The sequence below is a fragment of the Camelus dromedarius genome, chromosome 22 (assembly GCF_036321535.1).
Source record: "Camelus dromedarius isolate mCamDro1 chromosome 22, mCamDro1.pat, whole genome shotgun sequence".
Lineage (NCBI taxonomy): Eukaryota > Metazoa > Chordata > Mammalia > Artiodactyla > Camelidae > Camelus > Camelus dromedarius.
This window is the reverse complement of record NC_087457.1, coordinates 13,084,176-13,103,646: the sequence shown is the minus strand read 5'-3', so window position 1 is coordinate 13,103,646 and position 19,471 is coordinate 13,084,176. Positions and strand designations below refer to the sequence as shown.

The 19,471-nt window shown below is 47.8% G+C and overlaps 1 protein-coding gene and 1 long non-coding RNA gene across 4 annotated transcripts in view; one reads left to right on the top strand and one right to left on the bottom strand.

Annotated features, from left to right (window-relative positions):
• The window catches only part of LOC135318899 (uncharacterized), a 16,490-nt gene extending 10,638 nt beyond the window's left edge, over window positions 1-5,852 (top strand). Inside the window, exon 2 of the long non-coding RNA XR_010377324.1 lies at window positions 5,100-5,852. This is a non-coding gene — a long non-coding RNA (uncharacterized LOC135318899). The remainder of the gene's footprint in view (window positions 1-5,099) is intronic.
• RAB11FIP1 (RAB11 family interacting protein 1) overlaps window positions 1-19,471 on the bottom strand; it is a 27,471-nt gene extending 8,000 nt beyond the window's left edge. For 2 of the 3 annotated variants that reach the window (XM_031440112.2, XM_064477464.1), the window contains exons 1-4: window positions 19,022-19,471; window positions 5,158-5,597; window positions 3,448-4,234; window positions 650-2,461 (exon numbers count right to left, since the gene is read on the bottom strand). In XM_031440112.2, coding sequence (XP_031295972.2) covers window positions 650-2,461; window positions 3,448-4,234; window positions 5,158-5,597; window positions 19,022-19,398 — 3,416 coding nt within the window. In that variant the 5' untranslated portion in view covers window positions 19,399-19,471. The remainder of the gene's footprint in view (window positions 1-649; window positions 2,462-3,447; window positions 4,235-5,157; window positions 5,598-19,021) is intronic. The other variant, XM_064477465.1, reaches the window with a different exon arrangement.

Below are 19,471 nucleotides of genomic sequence, written 5' to 3'. Positions count from 1 at the left end.
AGTTATAAGTAAGTTCTGGGATATAATGTAAAAGCACGATGGCTATGATTAAAATACTGAATTAGTTTTTCAAAGTTGCTCAGAGTGAGTCTTAGAAGTTCTCATTACAAGGAAAAAAAAATCTGTGACTCTGTGAGGCAGTGGATGTTAACTGAACTTGTGATCGTTTCACAATACGTACATTTATCAAATCATTACATCATACACGTTAAACTTATCAACTTTCTATACCTCATTCAAACTGGGAAAAAACAAAGAAACAAAGGAAGAAGAAAGAGTTCATAACAAACATGCCTGCTTTCTACTGGGCGGTGGTTAGAGCAAGATTTCAGCACTGCTGGGCTCTCCCACCCAATGTCATCTGGTTTCTGAGACTCTAAAATAAACGAGTGGTCACGGTGCTTCTCTGCGATGAGAGCTCCAAATCAGACCATGCAGAACGAGCCCTAATCTATCTTTGAAGATGACTGCTACTGTGTTCTTGCTACAAAGTTCCTGCTGCAAACGCAGGGGTATCTTGTGTTGTCCCCAGCCCAGGGGACAGCCCTTCCAGCGAAACGGGGGGGATGGACCATCAGAACAGCTGCAGACAAGAAGCAAAGGGGAGGGTGCTGGTAACATTCAGGAGGACGGTCTCCCCGACTCTCACCTGTGCTTGGCTGACCCCGATCCAGCGTTTGGCTGAGCTGAGACCGGCTGTGTCTCTGAGGGTGAGACCCAGGCCTGAAGAAGCGGCTTCCTCTTGCCAGAATTTTCCACTTTACCTGCGGAGCCCTCTGCTGTTGCTTTTTTTTGAGATTCTGCTGTATTGGTGTGGTGGGTGTCAGAGTGTGGAGAGCTGGGGGGAGGGTGTGTGGCAGGAAAGGGCTCAGGAAAAGGGGTGCTGGCCCCAGGGGGAGCCAGGGTGGCAGGAGGCTGACCTGGCCTCCCATTTCCCACGGGTTTTGCCTCCTCGCCATCACCAGGGCCCCGCGGCTGTTCATCCAAGTGAGAGCTCTCGCCAAGACGGGGCTCATGAACTGCTGGGGCTGGAGTCTGCTCTGGGGAAGCTGGGGCAGGTGCCCTGGGCGCTGCCCACCTGGGGTCCTGCAGGCTCTCTGCTGACCTGCTGGCCTCTCCGCTGGGGCCTTTCTCCATCTCAGGGCGAGTGGGCAAGGTGCTTGGGGAAGAAGCCCCTCCTCCCAGAGCCGCCACCTTGGCTGGACCCCTGTTGTCTTCATCCTGATCCACTCTCTCATCATCCGATGCGACTTCGGGGATGGAAGGCAGGGTCAGGTCCAGATGGGCCATAACTGGGGGCTTCATCTCGCAGGTTGACTGGAGGCTGCACGGGGGATCAGGCAGCAGACCTTCATGGTCACTGGCTTTGCTCTGGTTTCGAGCCATCCAAGTGTCGTCTCTCTCAGTCCTAAAGAGGGGACTGTCTCTCCCCGAGCTGGCCGAGCGTGTGGGGCCCTCTGAGAAAGCCCCCTGGGAGGATAGGAGGGGAGGGCGACCCGCCAGGGAAGCGGGCCCAGGCTCCCTCTCCTGTGACTCTCCTGCATCCCACATATTTCCAGGGACAGCCCCTTCTCGAATTGGCCCCTGGGGGTCCCCTCTGTCCCTGTGGATGAGCGCAGGGGCCTCCTCCACCTCCTCTTCCATAAAGAGCTTCTCGGAAAACGATACCCACTTCTGGATCTTCTCTCCACCCTCGCTAGCATCCAGACCCATCTCTTCCCATCTCTGCATCTCCGAGTCGAGTGAGGGGACCAACTCTCCCAGGGGAAGGGCGGCTGCTGCTTCTTTAACTGCAGGACTCACCCCACCATCTCCGGCGGTGTCCCCCACAGGTGACCTAGACGGACCCTCCGAGTCTGTGTCCTTCCCCATCAGAGGCTCCCCTGTAAGGCTTTCAGTCCTGCCTCTTCCAAGAGAAAGGGCAGATGTTACTTCTCCAGCCTCTTCAGATGAAGGGATGTCACCTCGTTTTTGGGGGGGAAACCCCAGAAGCTCTTCTTCTTGCCCCATATCAGGCAGTGTCAGGAAAGACTGTTCTGGGTCATTCCGGCTGGTCTTCCCCATGGGAGAATCTTCCATTCCTTTACCCACCGGAACGGGGGGCTGTTTGGGAAGTGAGCCCTTGGTCCAAGAAGTAGTATCTGGAACTTGTATTAAGCTCTCCTTTTGCAGCTCTGCTTTAAGAAGCGAAGGTGGTTCTTCAGAACTGGCTTGGCCCGTGTCTGTGGACAGCCAGTTTTCAATCGGAGTGGACGTGGAGATGGGGGCTACTATGGGGGATGAGAAAGAGGAGGAGACAGAAGGAGACTCAGGGGACTGGCTCTCTGAATCATGCCCCGGTTTAGACGGGACAGGTGTCTGATCAGAACTGGAGGAGAGAGCAGAGAAAGACAGAGCAGGGCCGGGGCGGGGAAGGAGGCGGGGGCGGGGTGTGGGCTGACCCTCTGGAGACACGTCCAGTCTGCAAAAAGGACAAAATAAAACCTGCAGGTCAGTTGCAGACGCAACGTGAGAGGCAAAAAGAACATGTAAAAATAAAGGCTTTCGAAAGGCGAGAACTTTTTTTTTTTATACTGGGGGCAGTACCTTGAGAAGCTAGAGGAACATCAGTGCTTAACCCACGAAAGGCACACTTTTATCACCAAGCACGGCTGCCACAGAAAGGTCTGTGGCAACAGAAACAAGAAGATCCAGGCAAAGCAACAGTCTACAGTCTTGTCTGGTGATAAACAAAAAGCATCTAAAAAGTGCAAAGCCATACAAGGCACACCACAAGGCAACAGGCAGACTTTGAAGATAAACCATGTGTGTGTGTGCGCGCGTGTGTGTGTGTGTGTGAAATCGAAGTAGGCAGAATCTCAAAAAAAAGCCTCTCCCACCCTAGACCACAGGAATATCGTGTGAATGTGAGTCATGCTGAGAAACAGAACCTCCGAGGCTCTTGTGACAAGGCGCAGAGTAAACACACACTGAGAACTCTCAAGGGTCTCTCAGGCCAGCAAACCCACGCCAAAGTGCCAGGAGGAAAGTCTACATCTGCCCCGGAGGGACGGTAAGAGCTTAATAAACCAGGTTCCGCACATACCACCGCCGAAACCTGGTCTTCCCCAACGGCTACAAGACCCAGGCATTCCACTGCGGCCTGATTATCTCACTGAGATGGACAAACCAGTCCCAGGTACTTTTGCCAGAAGCAAAAATGTTTGCCGAGAAAATGCTTGCGGCAAAGATGATTACACGCAGGAGATGCCGGACTGGGGACAGACCACACCTGCAGTGGCTTGGGGCGGGGACACGTCACTGCAGTCCGTGCGGGTGGGCCCGGCTGGCAGCAGGGACTGGCTGAGAAACAACTCAGACTTCTACCCGGACCACCATGGACCAACAAGCAAGGCCTGCCCTAATGTAGGCCAGGCTGCGAGGCCAGAGGGAGGGGCCGAGACTTACCGGGGTTTCACAGCTCTGGTCTGGGGAGCCCTTGGCAAGGCAACTGGTGGTGCAGGTGGAGACTTGGGCTGTGGGTCAGCTTCAGGTTCTGGGATCTGCACACCTTCAAAGGGGTTCAGGGATCTACCTCGTTCGGAGACAACAGCCGCCGGCTCTTTCTCTGACCTCCTCCCAAGGTCTTCAGCTGGCCCCAGCCTGTCCTCCCGGGGTTTCGCCCCCGAGGGCGGGCCTTCCCGCTCCTTCCTGGGGGCAGCAGACGGGCTTTCGCCCTCACTGCCCTTGGCTACGTCCTTCCTCCCCGTCACCAGGGAGAGCAGAGAGGACTTCTTGTTCTCCTGTTTCTTGCTCTCTTTGGTTTCTTTCGCAGCCTCCAAGGTCGCCGGAGCAGTGTTCTCCCGAAGGTCCCCGCTGCCCCTTGGCTGGTAGGACGGCAGAGTCATGGACTTGAAAGAGTCCTTTGTGGAAGACTCAGAAGACACAGCACCTCCCTCCCCAGGCTCTTTCCAAGGCTGAGTGGCCAGGTTTTCCGTAGAGGAGAACAAACGCTTCTTCCTGAAGCCCTGGGGGGACGGGGAGGAGGACGGAGAGCTGTCCTTGGTCTCGCTCTTGGCTTCAGGCTGCTCCACGTAGACGTGGTTCCCGTTGATACAGACGTTAGAGCGGGAAAGGACGTCATTCTTTGACCGAAGGCCGCCCAGGAAGGAGAGCCCTTCCTTCTTGGGGAGGCTGAAGTTGATCTGGTTCAGCTGCTTAGGATCCTCGCTGGCTGTTCTCTTGTGAGACAAGACTGTGGGGAGAAGTGAAAAGTCAGGGGGATGGGTCACAACTGGAGAGGGAGAGGCTTTTGCCTACATCTGAGAACATTTTTGGCTGTCACAGCTGGGTGGGGGGGGGGGTGCTACAGGCATCAGCAGGTGGAGGAGGCCAGGGTGCTGCTAAAGATCCTATGGTGTACAGGGTGGCTCCCACGACAAAGAGTTATCCACCCAAACTGTCAATGTGCTGAGGCTGAGAAACCCCGCGTGGGGCCAAGGAAAAGGGCAGCGCTCTTGGTAGAGGCACAGAACCTGGCCAATAGCAGGGATTTGGTGGTTGAAACTGAAGTTTAAAATACACAGTTCAGAGTTAAGGGAACTGGATTCCTCAGCTTTCATTAGGGATGCATCCCATGGATGCTCAATATAAATACCCGATGAATTAATGAAATATCAGAATTACCGTCAGGTTCCATGGTTTCACCTTTAATAATAAAAATACTCCTGAATGGATTCATTCTGCTAGCTCCAAAAGCTTGTACTAGTGCACGTCAGTCATAGAGCCCAACATTATGGAAAAGGCATTTACACAGAAACCAGAGTTATATAGAGAAGGCTTCCTAACCAGGATTACCCATCACCACCACCACCAACACCACCACCACCACCACCACCACTACCACCACCACCATCATCACCACCACCATCATCATTATCATCAACCATCACCAGCACCACCACCATCAACCATCACCACCACCACCACTACCATCATCACCACCACATCACCACCACCATCATCACCATCACCACCATCACCACCATCATCATTTTAATAACTGAAGAGCTGAATTAGCATCTTTCTCTTAAGATTTGTTTGTTTCTTCTCTCCCAAAGCAAAGTTAGCTAAGCTGAGAGAGAGAGGCCACGTAAGAGGAAGGAGGAGGAAACTCACCATCTGAGGCAGAGGACGACTCATCCTCGTCATCATCCTCCCACCGGGACTGAAAGTCTCCAGGACGAAGCAGCACTCTGTCTGACTTTGAAGTGGGCAGGACAGACATGGACTGGGAGAGTGGCGTTTTCTGCAGGTTGGACTTGGAAAACAAGGTCTTGATCTTTGACTTCTTCTTCTTGTCTTTGGAAGGAGACTCGTCATCACTGTCCGCCGCGGGTGCCACGCTGGGGACGATGGCTGATGCGGTATCTGATGCGCTGTCCTTGTTCTTCGCCTTGATTTTGTCCTTCAGTTTCCCAAACGGATTCCGAGACTTGTCTTTCACGGAGAGGTCAAACATGCTAGCGGTCATGTTGTTTCTCATAAACTGGATGTCAACCTCAATTTCTCCTCGCTCTTTATCCTTCTTTCCTGGTTTGGATTTCAAGGTATACCACCTACAAGGAGAAAGGCTGAGAGGTCACCTTTGAACTGAAGGGCTGCCACAATGTTCACAGCCACCCCTCTCCCCCATACAGACGCAGCCCAGCCTCTCTTCTTTGGTGGGGAGGACAGAACTTACAGCTTTACTTCTGAGAAGACACCCCCTGGGCAAAGATGGGATCTGACCCTCTACTTAGTGTGTAGTCACCTAAAATCTTGATTCAATAAAGAGGTATTTCTAAGAACAAAATAAACATTCCATCAGATCACTTCCTATGACTGGTTTTTTCCTTCAATGTAGGAAAAATGCAAAGATCAACACACAGTTAAGGTACAATGCAAGTCTACAACGGCATCTCAGAGGAAAGTGAGAGTTGAACAGTCCCTGCCAGGGAGTGATGGAAAATATAAGACAGAGTTAAAAATATTTATTAAAGTAAAAGAAGTGAAATAAGCCAGTCACAAAGTGACAAGCGTTGTATGATTCCACTCATGCGAGGTGCCTGGAGCAGTCAAGAGACAGAAAAGAGAATGGTGGTTGCTGGGGTGGGGTGGGGAGTCAGTGCTTAAAGGTCATAGGGTTTCAGTTGGGAAAAGAAAAGTTTTGAAGATAGACGGTGGTGACGGTTACACAGCAATGTGAGTGTACCTAATGCACAGAATTGTATGCTTAAAAATGGTCAGAATGGCCAATTTTGTTATATGTGTTTTAACACAATAAGAAAAAATGAGAAACTGACAGCAATAATAATAATAATAATCAGCAAAAAGAATATTTCAAGCATTATTCAAGTACTTCTCTTGGTCATTTGCAAACCATGTGACAACAAGGCAAATGATAATATACCGGCCCAAATGCACTGAAAGACAAACCAGAGAAAGGAAATCTTCCCATGTTATTTCCACCCGGTGGCCTGCAAGGATGAGCCTGTGAGTTGCCCAGCCTCCAGAGAGCCAACAAGTCCAAGCATACAGTCTACCCACGGCCACCCCAGGGTCACCCTCACACTGAGAACCCACATTCTGATGCTCTTTTCAGAGACCTAGTTTAGAGCTGAGGGCCGTGAACTTTAAGGAAATGATGGTTTTGCCCAAAGAAGCAGGATTTCCTCTTTCACCTCCAGCCTGTCTTGCTCACAGGGCAGATCGCTGCCCCCACTATCTGAGCTCACCCTACACTTAAAGGGGAGCAGAAGCACACTGGGAAGTACCCTCCTTCAAGTCTCACAAGAATGACTTGAAGTCGCTGTTACACCCACTCTGCAGATGAGGTAATCGAGGCTCACAAGTCAGGGATCTAGTACAAGGTCTTGCCACTGTTAAGGGCACACAGCCAGGGTTCTGCACCAGCTCTGCAGCTTCTCCAAAGGTCCCTTCCCTCACACCGAGACTCCTGCCCTGTGTTCCCTCCTAACTCACCTTTGCTGACCACCCCCTTTACAACACACAGGAAAGAGGTCTGAAATTTAAATTCTTTCTAAGGAAGGTTTAAGCTTCAAAGTTGTGCCCTAAAATAACAGATGGGCGGAAAGCCCACTGTAGCTGGCATCCACCGTAACTCTTAAGGTTACACGTAAAGTCCAGCATACAAAGTCATCAAGAAGGACTTGAATTGGATTAACAAAATACAGCCAAGATCTGAAAAAATGATGTGAGCTACGATTTTGGACCTCTAGGAGAAATCTTTTATGATTTTTAAAACTACCATCCACAGCTGGAGGCGGGGAAGATGCAGACAGACTCACCCCGCCAGCCAGCCCAGCCGAGGGTCTTTCCAATACATTTCCCGTGGCCTGGCCTGGAACAGTTTGCATATTTGTCACTTAGATGTTGAGAGGATTATTTGTATCTTTCTCTTCTGACAGTCATGTGCTGAACGGTAGCCTTGGTGATGAGGGGTGGTTCGCTTCTGTAAATACCAATGGTAAGTATCTGAAAGGGGGAAGTTGCTGAAAGCTGAATGCGGAGGCTCAGATGACCACACTAGCCACAAGCAGAGAGCCTCACCTCTCTACCCAGGGGTGGGGCATCGGTCACGGCCTTCTCCCAGCTCTTCCACACAGCCTCTCTGTTTGCCCTCCCAGGGGACGAAAAGACCTTCAAAGAATGCCACTTGCCAGTTCCCGGAAGGGCCGCCTTCCCCAAAGTTTCGGCACCAAAGTCTGTTTATTTTGAACAAAGCTGTAACCAACTCCTGGATCCTCCTGGAGGCCTGTTACCACCTGATGTACCAGTTCAATCCCTGGGCAGCAGAGGGGGATTTGTTTTGGAAACTTCTAACACCACTAGGAGGTGTAAACAGGCACTTTGGACTGTTCCTGTTGCTTATTTTCACAAGCAAACCTAAAACCAAAGACCAGGTGGCCACAGGGCTGTTTAAGGATGTGAACAGCAGACGGAATCACAGGCAGGTAAGCAGCCCATGTGAATCTGTGCTGGATTTATTAAAGCTGGAAAGGAAGGCAGGAATTCTTCCAGCAATACTATCCTGATCATTAAATTCAAACAGCGTAAGCAAGGAGGCTTTGACACAAGCATAACTTGATAATCTGTGAAAGCCACGATCCGTAAATATCTCACCCTAAGAAATTCCAAACCAGAACATATTTGTGGGTTTCAACATTTAAGCACTGGTTCAAATTTTAAGTGTTTCTGTCCATTAGACTTTCAGTGTGCCTCACGGAAGTAGTTTATAAATACTCAGGTCCCAGGTACAGCCACACAGCATGTGATGGCAGGGGTGGGTGTGTCCCATCTCTACCCAGAAAGCTTGCATTATCTCAGAAATCAGGGCTGGGTTTTTCAGTACAAAGGGCAGAGTACAGAAAGCAAGCCATAATCCCAATGGAGCAAGTTGATTTTTAAGCCCATATTTTAAAAAGAAAATTCCTGCAACCTTTCAAAAAAAGGAAAAAATAAAATGACCCCTTCTATAAGCAAATAATCATTTGTACTTAGAGTTAAAACTCAGTTCTTCCAAAACGAAAAAAGGATCTCTGAATACATAGAAAGTGACAGGAAACGTATACCAACTGTGTTTGAAAATCGTAACAGGCAAAGGGTAAAAATTCAAATCATACAAAATGATTCAGAAGGAAAACTTGTCTTCAGACCCCTCCATGTCCCTCAGTCAAGTGAGGATCTTGGGAATATACGTACAAGTCAAAATGCATATTATCCAAACAGGCTGCCTTACTGTTTGGGAGTTTTTTGGGTTTTGGTTTTCTTGGTCAAACACAAGACGGCAACTGCTAAAAATATAGGAAAATTCATTTAAGTCTTCCACATTTTCAGAAAGGTGTCTTATTAAGAGCAGCAAGGGGATGTAATAAAGAACGAGCTGGGTACGGGAAGGAAGCCATGCAGGACACAGAACACGGGATCTGCCTCCCGAGTGGCCCCGGCTGGAGAACCAGTGCCTGGAACTACGCTGTCAAATCTGCACTTTTAAACAGTCATTTTGAGAACAGCTAAAACCACCCAAGCGTGCCCCATGCTCAGGGCTGGTTTGCCTCTGAATGTCTGTTTCTCAGCACGAGGAAGCTGATTCCGGGGGCCTTCCATCAGAATGTGACAGTCAGGGCCGTGTGGTTCCTGCCACTGGGAAATGAAAGGTCTCACGGTGCATCCCTGCGGACACGCGGGATTACACTTGTGAAGGACTGACTGGTACGCCTGCAGTTGAAACAAACATGTTTTCCCTTTGAAACATTCCAGAGGGTAGACGCAGACAGAAAAAATGATGGCTTCAAAGATTCCAGACACAGAGAAATGATGGCTTCAAAGATTTGGTTCAAATGTTTTTTACATGGTAGGCACTGTTAATAAAAATGAAGAGGTCAGAATTTTTTTTTTAAAGAAAAAAAAATTTTTTTTACGGAAAAAAAAAGGAAGAAACAAAAAATGAAGAGGCCAGATTCTGCCCTGAAGAGCTTACCCACCAGTGGGATGGGGAGCAGGCTCACCAAACATCCCAGAGGGTTTGCCACATTGAAACAACTGCTGCTTTTTCTTCCTGACTACGAAGCGTGAGAAAATAATTAGACATGAAAAGAAACTCCTGCTAAATCATACAGTTTCATCACAAATACGGACTCACACACAAAGAAAGTTCTCAGCTAATTTAAATCCCCAGGGGCTCTAAGAACCACTTACTTGGGGACTCAGTAAAATGAATTAACACTGCACCCTCCCACTGGACACAGGAGGCTCCAGGAAAGACACGGCAAAGGAAGACCATCAACTCTACGAGTCACTTCATCTTTACGTGTTAGTGTTCATTTCAAGGGATCCTCGTCCATGGGTCCAAGGTCAGTGGTGGACTGCCTCTTTCCCTTACTGTGCAAAATCTCAACAATGACTTGTCGCATGAGTCAGCCCCACGGTAACCAAGCTTCGTGGCCCAAGGGATGATGGCCTCAGGTGAGGAAGGAAGCAGGAAGAACAGAGCAGCACCTGAGTGCAGTGTTTGAGATGGAGGACGCACTCGATCTTTCTTAGACGGAGAAATTTAAAAAACCAGTTCATTGTTTTCCCCGGGGAATAAAAATAAGGCTGCAAGTCATGTGGGGTTGGCAGATGAGAACATGTACAAGGGGTTCTGAAAGGGAGTGATTCCACATGGGGAAAAGGCCCAGCCTCTTCTCCTGGTAGCCTAGAAGCAATGCGTAGCAAACAGGAACTGAGGTGCTTATGACCTATAAAATGTTCATGGTGTGCACCCTGCAGAAGCTAAGCAGTCTAACGAGTTTTGTTATTGACCCAGGTAGCTGGTCCTCATTATCTAACTCTGAATACAGAATCACCAATCAGCCAGCCTTGCCTCCTGAGGTGGACCGTCTCCCCTGCCCACTGTCAGCTACTTGCTGGTAGACCTTGAGGGTTGCAAATGGCTCCTTTTTCACCCTAATCCCTAAAACAGCCATTCTGACAGCACTGAAAGGCTATCTGTAGCCACCAAATTTGATCCTAAAAGGCTGGTAAATGACAATGGTAAAGAAGAGATGACAGAAAAAGCAGGTTGAAAAGACTTTTGATCTTTCTATACTATTTGCTCTACAGAAATTCCCTTAGAAAGAATTTAAAACAGGTTACAGAAAAACTTTTTTAATGTTTAAAAAAACTGACACATGTGTTAATCCAACCACTCATTCCCTTTTGATGTATTTTCTTGAAGTCTTTTTGCTGTACGTTTTAATAACTAGCCGAGAGACTTTAGACAATTTACTTAACTTCTCTGTGGCTCCAGCTCCTCTTCTGAAACAGGGTTAAAAGCACCCACCTCCTTAGTGGAAGTGGTAGACAATACTAAGATCTACCTTTATTTAAACTACATTTGGAACTTTGTGTAAATAGAAATAAACATGAGTTTATTTCAAAAAAAAAGGATGTTACGAAGATTAAATGGCATAATAAATATACGTAAAGAGCTTAGAAGAGTGTCTGGCACTTAAACACTCCATAAGTGTTAGCTATGATTATGACTTAGTAAGACACATGCAATTCCGTCGTAGTGTGTTAAATGTAATTGTCTCACAGTCTTCACACTCACCATTTTTAATGGCTGTATGGGATTCTGTGAGGTGCGTTTATGCCACAGTTCACCCGTGCACATGGCTCTCAAAGGGAATTTAAAATATCAACAGTTCAGACTGACTGTATTCCTAAGGATCCACACTTAGGCCAGCAAACACAAAGAACAATGATCTGCATTTGAAGGGAGTAGGAGAAGACTCAATTGTAAAATCAGTTTGTAGGACACAATTTCCAGAAGTAAAAAGTACACACGATTTTTTAAAATACCATGATCAGCATACACTTTCTGGAACTGATAACAAGATTTCATGACCATCAGATAGAATTCTACAGGGTTTCTTTGTAGATGGGAGAGACAAGAAATAGAGGGTCCCCAAGCTATTTCAGACATAGGCCAAGACGACATAACTGGGTAAAGTATAAGGATCAAAAGACATATTTCCCAAGTTGAAAGCAATCCCAAACTCCTTGTAGGTGAAGACTAAAGGAAAGGCATCGGTCTTTTAAGATTCTGTAAGAATGAGAAAAATGCCCATAAATGTCCACTGCTCCTCCAATCACCTAGTACAATTTTTCAGTTGATCATATCTCAAAAAGCCACAAATGTTAATAATAGTCTACCATCAGATCAGGTATCTCGCCTCTTGCCCAAATACAAATGCCACTGGCGTATTCTCTGAGGTCTGCCAAAGAACAGTCTCGCGGCAGCCAGGGGGTCCTCTGTGACTCCTGCAAAGAGACATTAAGGACGGAAAAAGAATATGCAGTGGTTTGGTCCACCACCTCTTGGTCAGGATCAAGGAATACAAACTTCAGCAGGACAGACATCAAAGAACATTCAGTCCACTCTCTACCCAAAGACAGACTTATGCTCCTTTCTGTGAGAGTTCTGGCAGCAAAGCATCCATGATTTTAGCTTGTAATCAAGGTAAGTCCCAAAGAGGAGGGGAAAACCACACATCCAGAGCGTTTTAAAATCCTGTTCTAACAATAAATGGTTAGTAAAAAGGAAAAGGAAAACCCCAGAGGACTGGGGCTGTAGGAGGCGACACCCTTAAAGAAACAGCCCAGGACCCGCCTGTCGCTGGTGCCCCTCACACACAAGCAGATGCCCTGTTTTTTTATGATCACAAGAGGCCTTTTCACACCAGGCTTTCTGGAAGCCTCACTCGTTCTCCCCAGGCTAGCCATGTCCTTTTTAACAGAAGAGAATTTTAGAAGTGAAGTGTGTAGCAGTCACACCTCTAGAAATGTTTCTTTGGGATTTCCTATAAAAGCCTTCCCTCTGCTCCATTCAGAGGCCAGCATCCAGGAAAAGACACTTAATTACTGCTGCCTTTTTTCTCTCTGCGGGCACATTCCTAAATGTGTCCCTCAGGGACACCCTGGAGACCAAAGCCCTTGATTTTTCTCTAACAGATTATCTACAGACCTCTCCCTGCAGGAAAGGAATTTCTCGTCTCATTAGTGGCTAAGAGCAGCTCCTTTGCCAAAGGCACCGTGAGCTGCAGGTGACATGACCAGGTTCTTCGGTGCCGAGCAGGGGCGCTGACAACAAGCCATCCCCCAAACTGGGACACCAGGAAACAGAAAGAAGCAGGGCTCTGACCTCCTACTGCGGCCACCCCTTGACTTTAATCCAAGGCCTAATGTGAGATTAAACAGTTCTCCACGTCCACAGGGCAAACGACCGCAGCCACTCACCCAGAGATGTCCGAGCCCCTGGGCCAGGTCACACAGCAAAGAACGAGATGGAAGTGATCCCTGGCCAGGGGGACAGTGGGTGAGCGTCCAGCCTGGTCTCCTCCTGAGCCAGCTGGGGCATGACCCGAGGACACCTTAAGGGGAGCAGAACCCACTCACCAAGTTTATTCCAAGACAGTTGATGTAGGCAGCAGGCTGGTTTTCGTCAAGGGCTGATACAAGGATCTGAGTGTTAATTTTGTTGGAATTCAAAGGCCCTGAGGTTTAGAGATCCGCACCAGATCCAGAACCAAAGGCCACCCAGGCACTGCTCTGAGATGAAGATAAGGCCTTGAATGAACTCCTATCACTCCCTCCACTGGGGGGAGGGTGTCTTAATCCCCTGGAGCTAAACCAGAGCTCACATCCCTCCAAAAGGTGAGACGCACATGGCACTTAAAATTGTAGCAGTTTAATGGATAGCTAAGATTATTGTTAAGGGGGAAGAAGGGGGAAAGGTATAGCTCAGTGGTAAAGCACATACTTAGCATACACGAGGTGCTGGGTTCAATCCCCAGTACCTCCATTTAAAAAAAAATTTTTTTTTAAGGGGGGTAGGGAGAGTGATGTCAGCAAGTATGTCAGAGTTGATGACATTTTAATAAGCACATGTATTGTTTTTAATGTAATTAGAAACTTTTTCAGTTAATAACTACAATCAAAATGACACAGATGCTATTCATAAAAACCTCCCTCTGATGGCAGTTGTAGAAACACAACCAAAGTCTTTGTAACCAAAAGGAAGTTTAAGCAAAACAAAAAGGGCACAAGGCTCTTTCGCACACGCGCCTTCCCTGATGTGAAGAACTTCTAAATAGTGGACTTCCTGGCGTCCAGAATTGTATTTTTCATGTATGGGTTTACCCTCCCTCATGTTGTGTATTATTTTCTCCTTTTCTTCGTCCTGTATTCCTTGCAGCAGTGACCTCACCATGGAGCACACGGGGTGAGGTCCCACCAGCTATGCTATTACAAAACAAAGCCTTGGCCTGTGTTAAAACTGCCAGTACCTGAAGACACACAGATACACACCCTGGTTTCAGTGGTGTTTCCTGCTCATTCACTCCAACATGAGACTCACCTCACAGGCATCACTGCCCATGTTGCCTCTGTAATGGTGACCTCACTCTCATATCACGGTGACAGAAAGAAACCAGCCACCATTTCCTGGTTCGTTTTCAACAGCAAGTTCTCCTGATTTTATTTGTTCATTCTTATCACTTCCTCTCACTCATCCCCACCCACATCCACTCCATCGCCATTACGCCAACGGAACCTCTGAAGTGTTTCTGAAATCCACCCACCTCCATCCATCACCACACCCGTCACCCTGGTCCCCGAACCACCAATGGTTGCCTAGATTACTGCCAGAGCCTCCCATTTTGCCTGTCTGATTCCAGGCGCGGCCTGCTCCAAATCTGTTCTCCACCCAATAGCCATGGTGATTTTTCACAAACTAGATCACATCACCCCTCTGTTTTCAAAACTCAGTGGCTTCCACCACTATTAAATGAAGCTCCTGCCTTCCTCCTCAGCCTCAATCGACACAACTTCTCCAGCCTCCTAGGAGTTCCTCCCTCAGGGCCTTTGCACAGGCTGCTCCCCCTACCACTACCCTTCACCAGAAAAATTCCTCTTTATCCTTCAGATCTCCACCTCAGAGAGGCTGTCTGCAATCTCCTGCTTTACATTATGTCCCTTTTGCTCTTTTCTCTTACGATAACCCTGTTCTTTCCCTCCACAAAACTTATCATAACACACAGTTATTTATGTGTTCATTTGTTGACTGTCTATATCCCCCACAAGGCTCTGAGCTTCCTGAGAGCAGGGATCATGTCTGTTCTGTTCATCATTGTTTACAATGTATACCCAGTGCCTAGTACAGAGTAGACATTAAAAAATATTTACTAAAAGTATGGATGAACTTTAAAGACAAGGGGAAAAAAAAAGTTAGAACTTTCCCCATGCTATTGTCTTACAAATATGATCATAATCAAATCAGACCACAAAAAACATGAGGAAACAGTGACTCTGAAGCACCCTCCCCCTTCTTAGTCATTTCGTTCCCCTGCTGGATCCCAGAGCCCACAGATCACTGGTCTTGGGCACTGAGCTATCAGTTTCCAATGCTAGGTGGGAGGGGACGGTGCCGGGTCAGAGGTGGGAGGGTTTCCAGTGAGGCCCAGTGTCATCTTTAAGGGGAATCCCAAGCAAAGAAAAACCTAACTAGTAACAACATTGCTCAGATTTTCCAGTCTGCTACAAAAAAGCTAAACATGCTTAGGAAACTCAAAGATACATGCACAAATTTGTGAATTCTAGATCTCTGCTCATCTATTTCTCTGCCTCCAAATCTCCAAGAAAAACAACTACCTGGACCTTCTTTTTAATCACCTGAATTTCCTTTGGTAACTTACTACACCGTCTTACTATACTTAGAGTTCTCCCAAGTGTCTCGCCTTTATAAGTATCCAAGTCCTCTTGTATGCAACCAAATTCCCTCTTCATACTTCAAGAGATACAAGAAACTGACTCTTCATCACTCACTCACTCTTCAACCTGGAAGGCTATCACAGTATTATATTTCATGCTATTTAGTTACACAATGGCCTTCTGGGCAGCAGCCTGAATGAATATTTTAATCTGTCTTTAAGAGAGCATTTCCCCCAATTTTATTGCTCTTAGTATCCTAAAACGGTTTTGTTTGTTTCTTAAATCAGTCTAGGACCCCAAACTACACAAGACCAGAGAGCAGAGCAGAGAATCTCACATGTTGGTCACCTGATTCTGCCTCTCAGCTTCATGTCTGTTTTATGATCTTGGGACTTAACTGACCCTCATTTAAGGCCCAACTGAATGAGACCCCAGGTCTTTAACAGATACGTACACACAAACTGGCTCTCCGTACCCACAGGTTCTGCATCCTTGGATCGAAAATATTTTGGGGGAAAAGAATTCCAGAAAGTTCCAAAAAGCAAAATTTGGATTTGCTGCACTGGCTACTATTTATGGCATTTACATCATATTTACAATGCATTTACATCTTATTAGGCATTACAAGGAACCTAGAGATGACAAAGCATACAAGAGAACTGCGGAGGCTAAATGCTAATATTAAGCCATTTTACATAAGGCACTTGAGTGTCCACAGATTTTGGTATCCCTGGGTAGAGGAGGTCCTGGAACCAGTCACCCTTGATATGAGGAACAACTGTATCAGTGCAAAACCAATTCATTTAAATCTCTTCTTTTTATTTATTTCTGTATTTTTATTGAAGTATAGTCAATGTTGTGTCAATTTCCAGCGTACAGCATCATAGTTCAGTCATACATATTCATACACACATTCATTTTCTTTTTCACTATAGGTCACTACAAGATATTGAATATAGTTCCCTGTGCTCTACAGTGTAAACTTGTTATTTATCTATTTTATACATATCAATTTCTTCTTAACTAAAGGGGCCATACACACTTCCCTGTTAAATGTATCCTATCCATATGAAAGTCTGTTTCGTGTTTTAAAGATCTGTGTCATCACACTAAACAAGGTCCCCACAACCTGAGTCATTACAAAAAGCATAGTCTTTTGACTCCAAATATGTGATAGACGGGGGCTTATCAAGAGAACAAATGGAAATATTAGTAAGTTAGCTCTTAATGCCTTAAGTTTCAGCTCCGGGGCCCACGGGAGAAGAAAAAGTCATACTCCAGAGCAGCAACTCTTCTTTGCAGAGATTAACACACAAGCACATGTACACCCACACCAACCTATAGACCAAGATTTGAGCTTTTGTTTTGTTTCTAGCTTTTAATGTCTAAGGTGGAGTCACAACCATTAATAACTAATTCAAATGACTTTCCTAGCCCAACCAGTTTTTTTCTGTTAAACTTCTGCCTCTCAGTGTATATCTCGTGCTCCAAATTTCAGCTACCTTGAGCACGCAGGTGATGTACCAGGACGCCAGACAGGCTTAGTTCAACTGGGTTCCCCCAGGACTTTGGAAAGTCCCAGGAAGTGACAGATAGAAAGCTTGCAAGTTCATCTACTGCTAGAGGAGCAAAGATGACATCCTTTGCAGTTATTAATAAAAAACATCGACTAAGCACCATTTTCCCACAAGTTGATACTAAGTGGGCATAAGCTCGTCTAATAGAGATGGGAGTAATCACCTAGGTTTGGGAATACATCGGAGAGGATGAGGAAAATGAAGATGCAGAGATTGAACGCTTCTTTGTTCTTTGCTTTATGAGGGGGAGGCAATTAGGTTTACTTATCTCTATTTGGAGGAGCGAATGGGGATTGAAACCAGGACCTTGTGAATGCTAAGCATGCGCTCTACCACTTGAGCTATATATACCCTCCCCCCACCATCCTTCTTGCAATAAGGAGCTTGAGGAGGTTTTCGTTCCTCACAAAGCAGTAACAGACCCTTTTGAATCTCTACACTGGGCTCCATTAATACAGGAAACTGGAAACATCTTATAAACATCAATTAAGGCTGGCCACAAGCTCCATCTATAAATAGGGAAACTTGGGTGTTTGGAGACCAAGCTGCCCGAAGCCCAACAATGAGTCAGGGCCAGAGTGGACACCAGACCCAGAAATCTGGAATCCCCATCTCTGGCAGGTAGATGTGATCTATCTTTTCAGGGAATAAAACATTCACGTAAAAAACAGACGGCAGAGATATAAGATCTGCACATCTTGGGATAGGACAAGACAAAAGATGGCCAACAGTGCCGAGTTGAAGCTGGAAAGGAAGCCAACCCAAGGCCCCAAATGTCATTTAATCAAACGGAAAATTAACACTGCTTCAGCCCTGCTCAGCAAAGACACAGCTGCTCACCTCATGGCTTGTAAATCGATGCCTCAAAGATACCCCATCCACCTTCACCTTGAGGCTGTCTATTTTTATCTGATTTGAGTTCAGAAATACCTATTCATCTCTGACCAGATAAGGGAAGCAGGTATTACAGTTGCAAGCACCCTACAGAAAAGGGAGTCCAGTCACTTCAAATCATCTGGCTTTTCCTGTCTCCTTCACCACAGAAAGTTAAAACACTGTTTATATCTAAAACACAGTGTGAATCAGAGTGCTTCATAAACTGCAGGAATTAGGTGATAACATGACTGGCTTGCATATTTAAGGTCCAGCAAAGTAACCAGTTAAGTTAAGCAAGGCTAGCTTTTGATATACTAGAGGAGCATAAGCAAATGTTCCATTCCAAACACCTGCAAGAGAGAACCAATAAATCGGTCACACGCTGGAGTGATTTCCCAGCAGGATTGTGATACCCTAACACAGAAGTCTTGAAAAGGGAGCCACAGGTGAGCAGCCAACCACCCCGAGTAGGACTGGAGACAACGTGACAAACTCCAGAGAGAAACAATGCCTACTTTTCAGTTCAGCTTGGCCAAGGGCTCCAGCCATCACTGGGAAATCCTTACTGACACGCGGCCCAGGGCAAACAAGCTTAGTATTTCTCGCTCTGAAAGTTAAGACCAAGCTGTTCTAGCATTCCTGGGGGAGGAGAGGAGGGAGGGAGGGGCAAATTCTCTCGACCAACCCCTTAGGCGGCAGTGAGGTGGGGGCTGGGGAAGACAGCCCTCACCCGGCAGCCAGCATTCCCCACTCCTCAGCACCCCCCACCCCCCACCCCCCACCGGGCACTGTAACGCCCAGCGCTGTCCCTGGGCGAGCCTCTAGGGCCATAGTGTCAGTGGGTTTCACTGCTCCGGTTAATCCTCCCTGAGCCCTGGCCGAGCCATTCTCCAAGTGTCCGGTACAGTGAAATACCCAGGAAGCTTTCCACGTAAGCTAATGCGTATATCAAATATACACTCTACCCACACTAATAAGCCCACATGCATTTTTCAACTCATCAAAAGTTCATTAAATGATTACTAAGTTTCAGGCGGGGAGTGCGGTCCTGCAGATTTAAAAACGCCCCCGGTACCCCTAACCCCGCTTTCAAAGGGCCCACATACCGAGAGAGCTGGGGTGGGATAGCCCAAGGTGAAGCTAGGTGAGAATACTGTTACTGGTCGAGGGGATCCCTCTCGAAAGCCCTCGCCCCGTCCGTCCCCTTGGGGAGACACACTCAAAAAGGGTCTCACAGCCCAGGTCACGCGTCCTCGCCCCCGGCCCGCACTCACTGGGTCTTCCTGCGGCCCTGGTCCCGGTGCAGCTCCCTCAGGTCCACCTCGGCGCGGCCCAGGAACTTGTCGAGGCCGAGCAGCGCGCGGTGCAGCACGGTGAGCTGCAGGGTGGCGGCGGCGGCGGGCGCGGCCTCGGCCGACAGCAGTGGCGGCAGCTCGAAGGTGGCCTCCTCCCGCCACACGGGCGCGCCCAGGCTGCGCTCCGACACCGAGGTGGCGTACTTCTCCTTGCCCACCTGGATCACCGCGTACGCGTCGCTAGTGCCCCCGGGGCCCTTGGCCCTCAGGCCTCGCGCCTGCAGCACCGTCACCTGCACGTGGGTTGGGGACCACACGGCCCCCAGGCCCCTGCCCGCCGAGGCCGCCAGGGACATGGTGACGGCTCCGCGGTCCAACAGAAAGCAAACAGGAGATCGCCGCGACTCGCGGCGTCTACGGCCCGCCCCG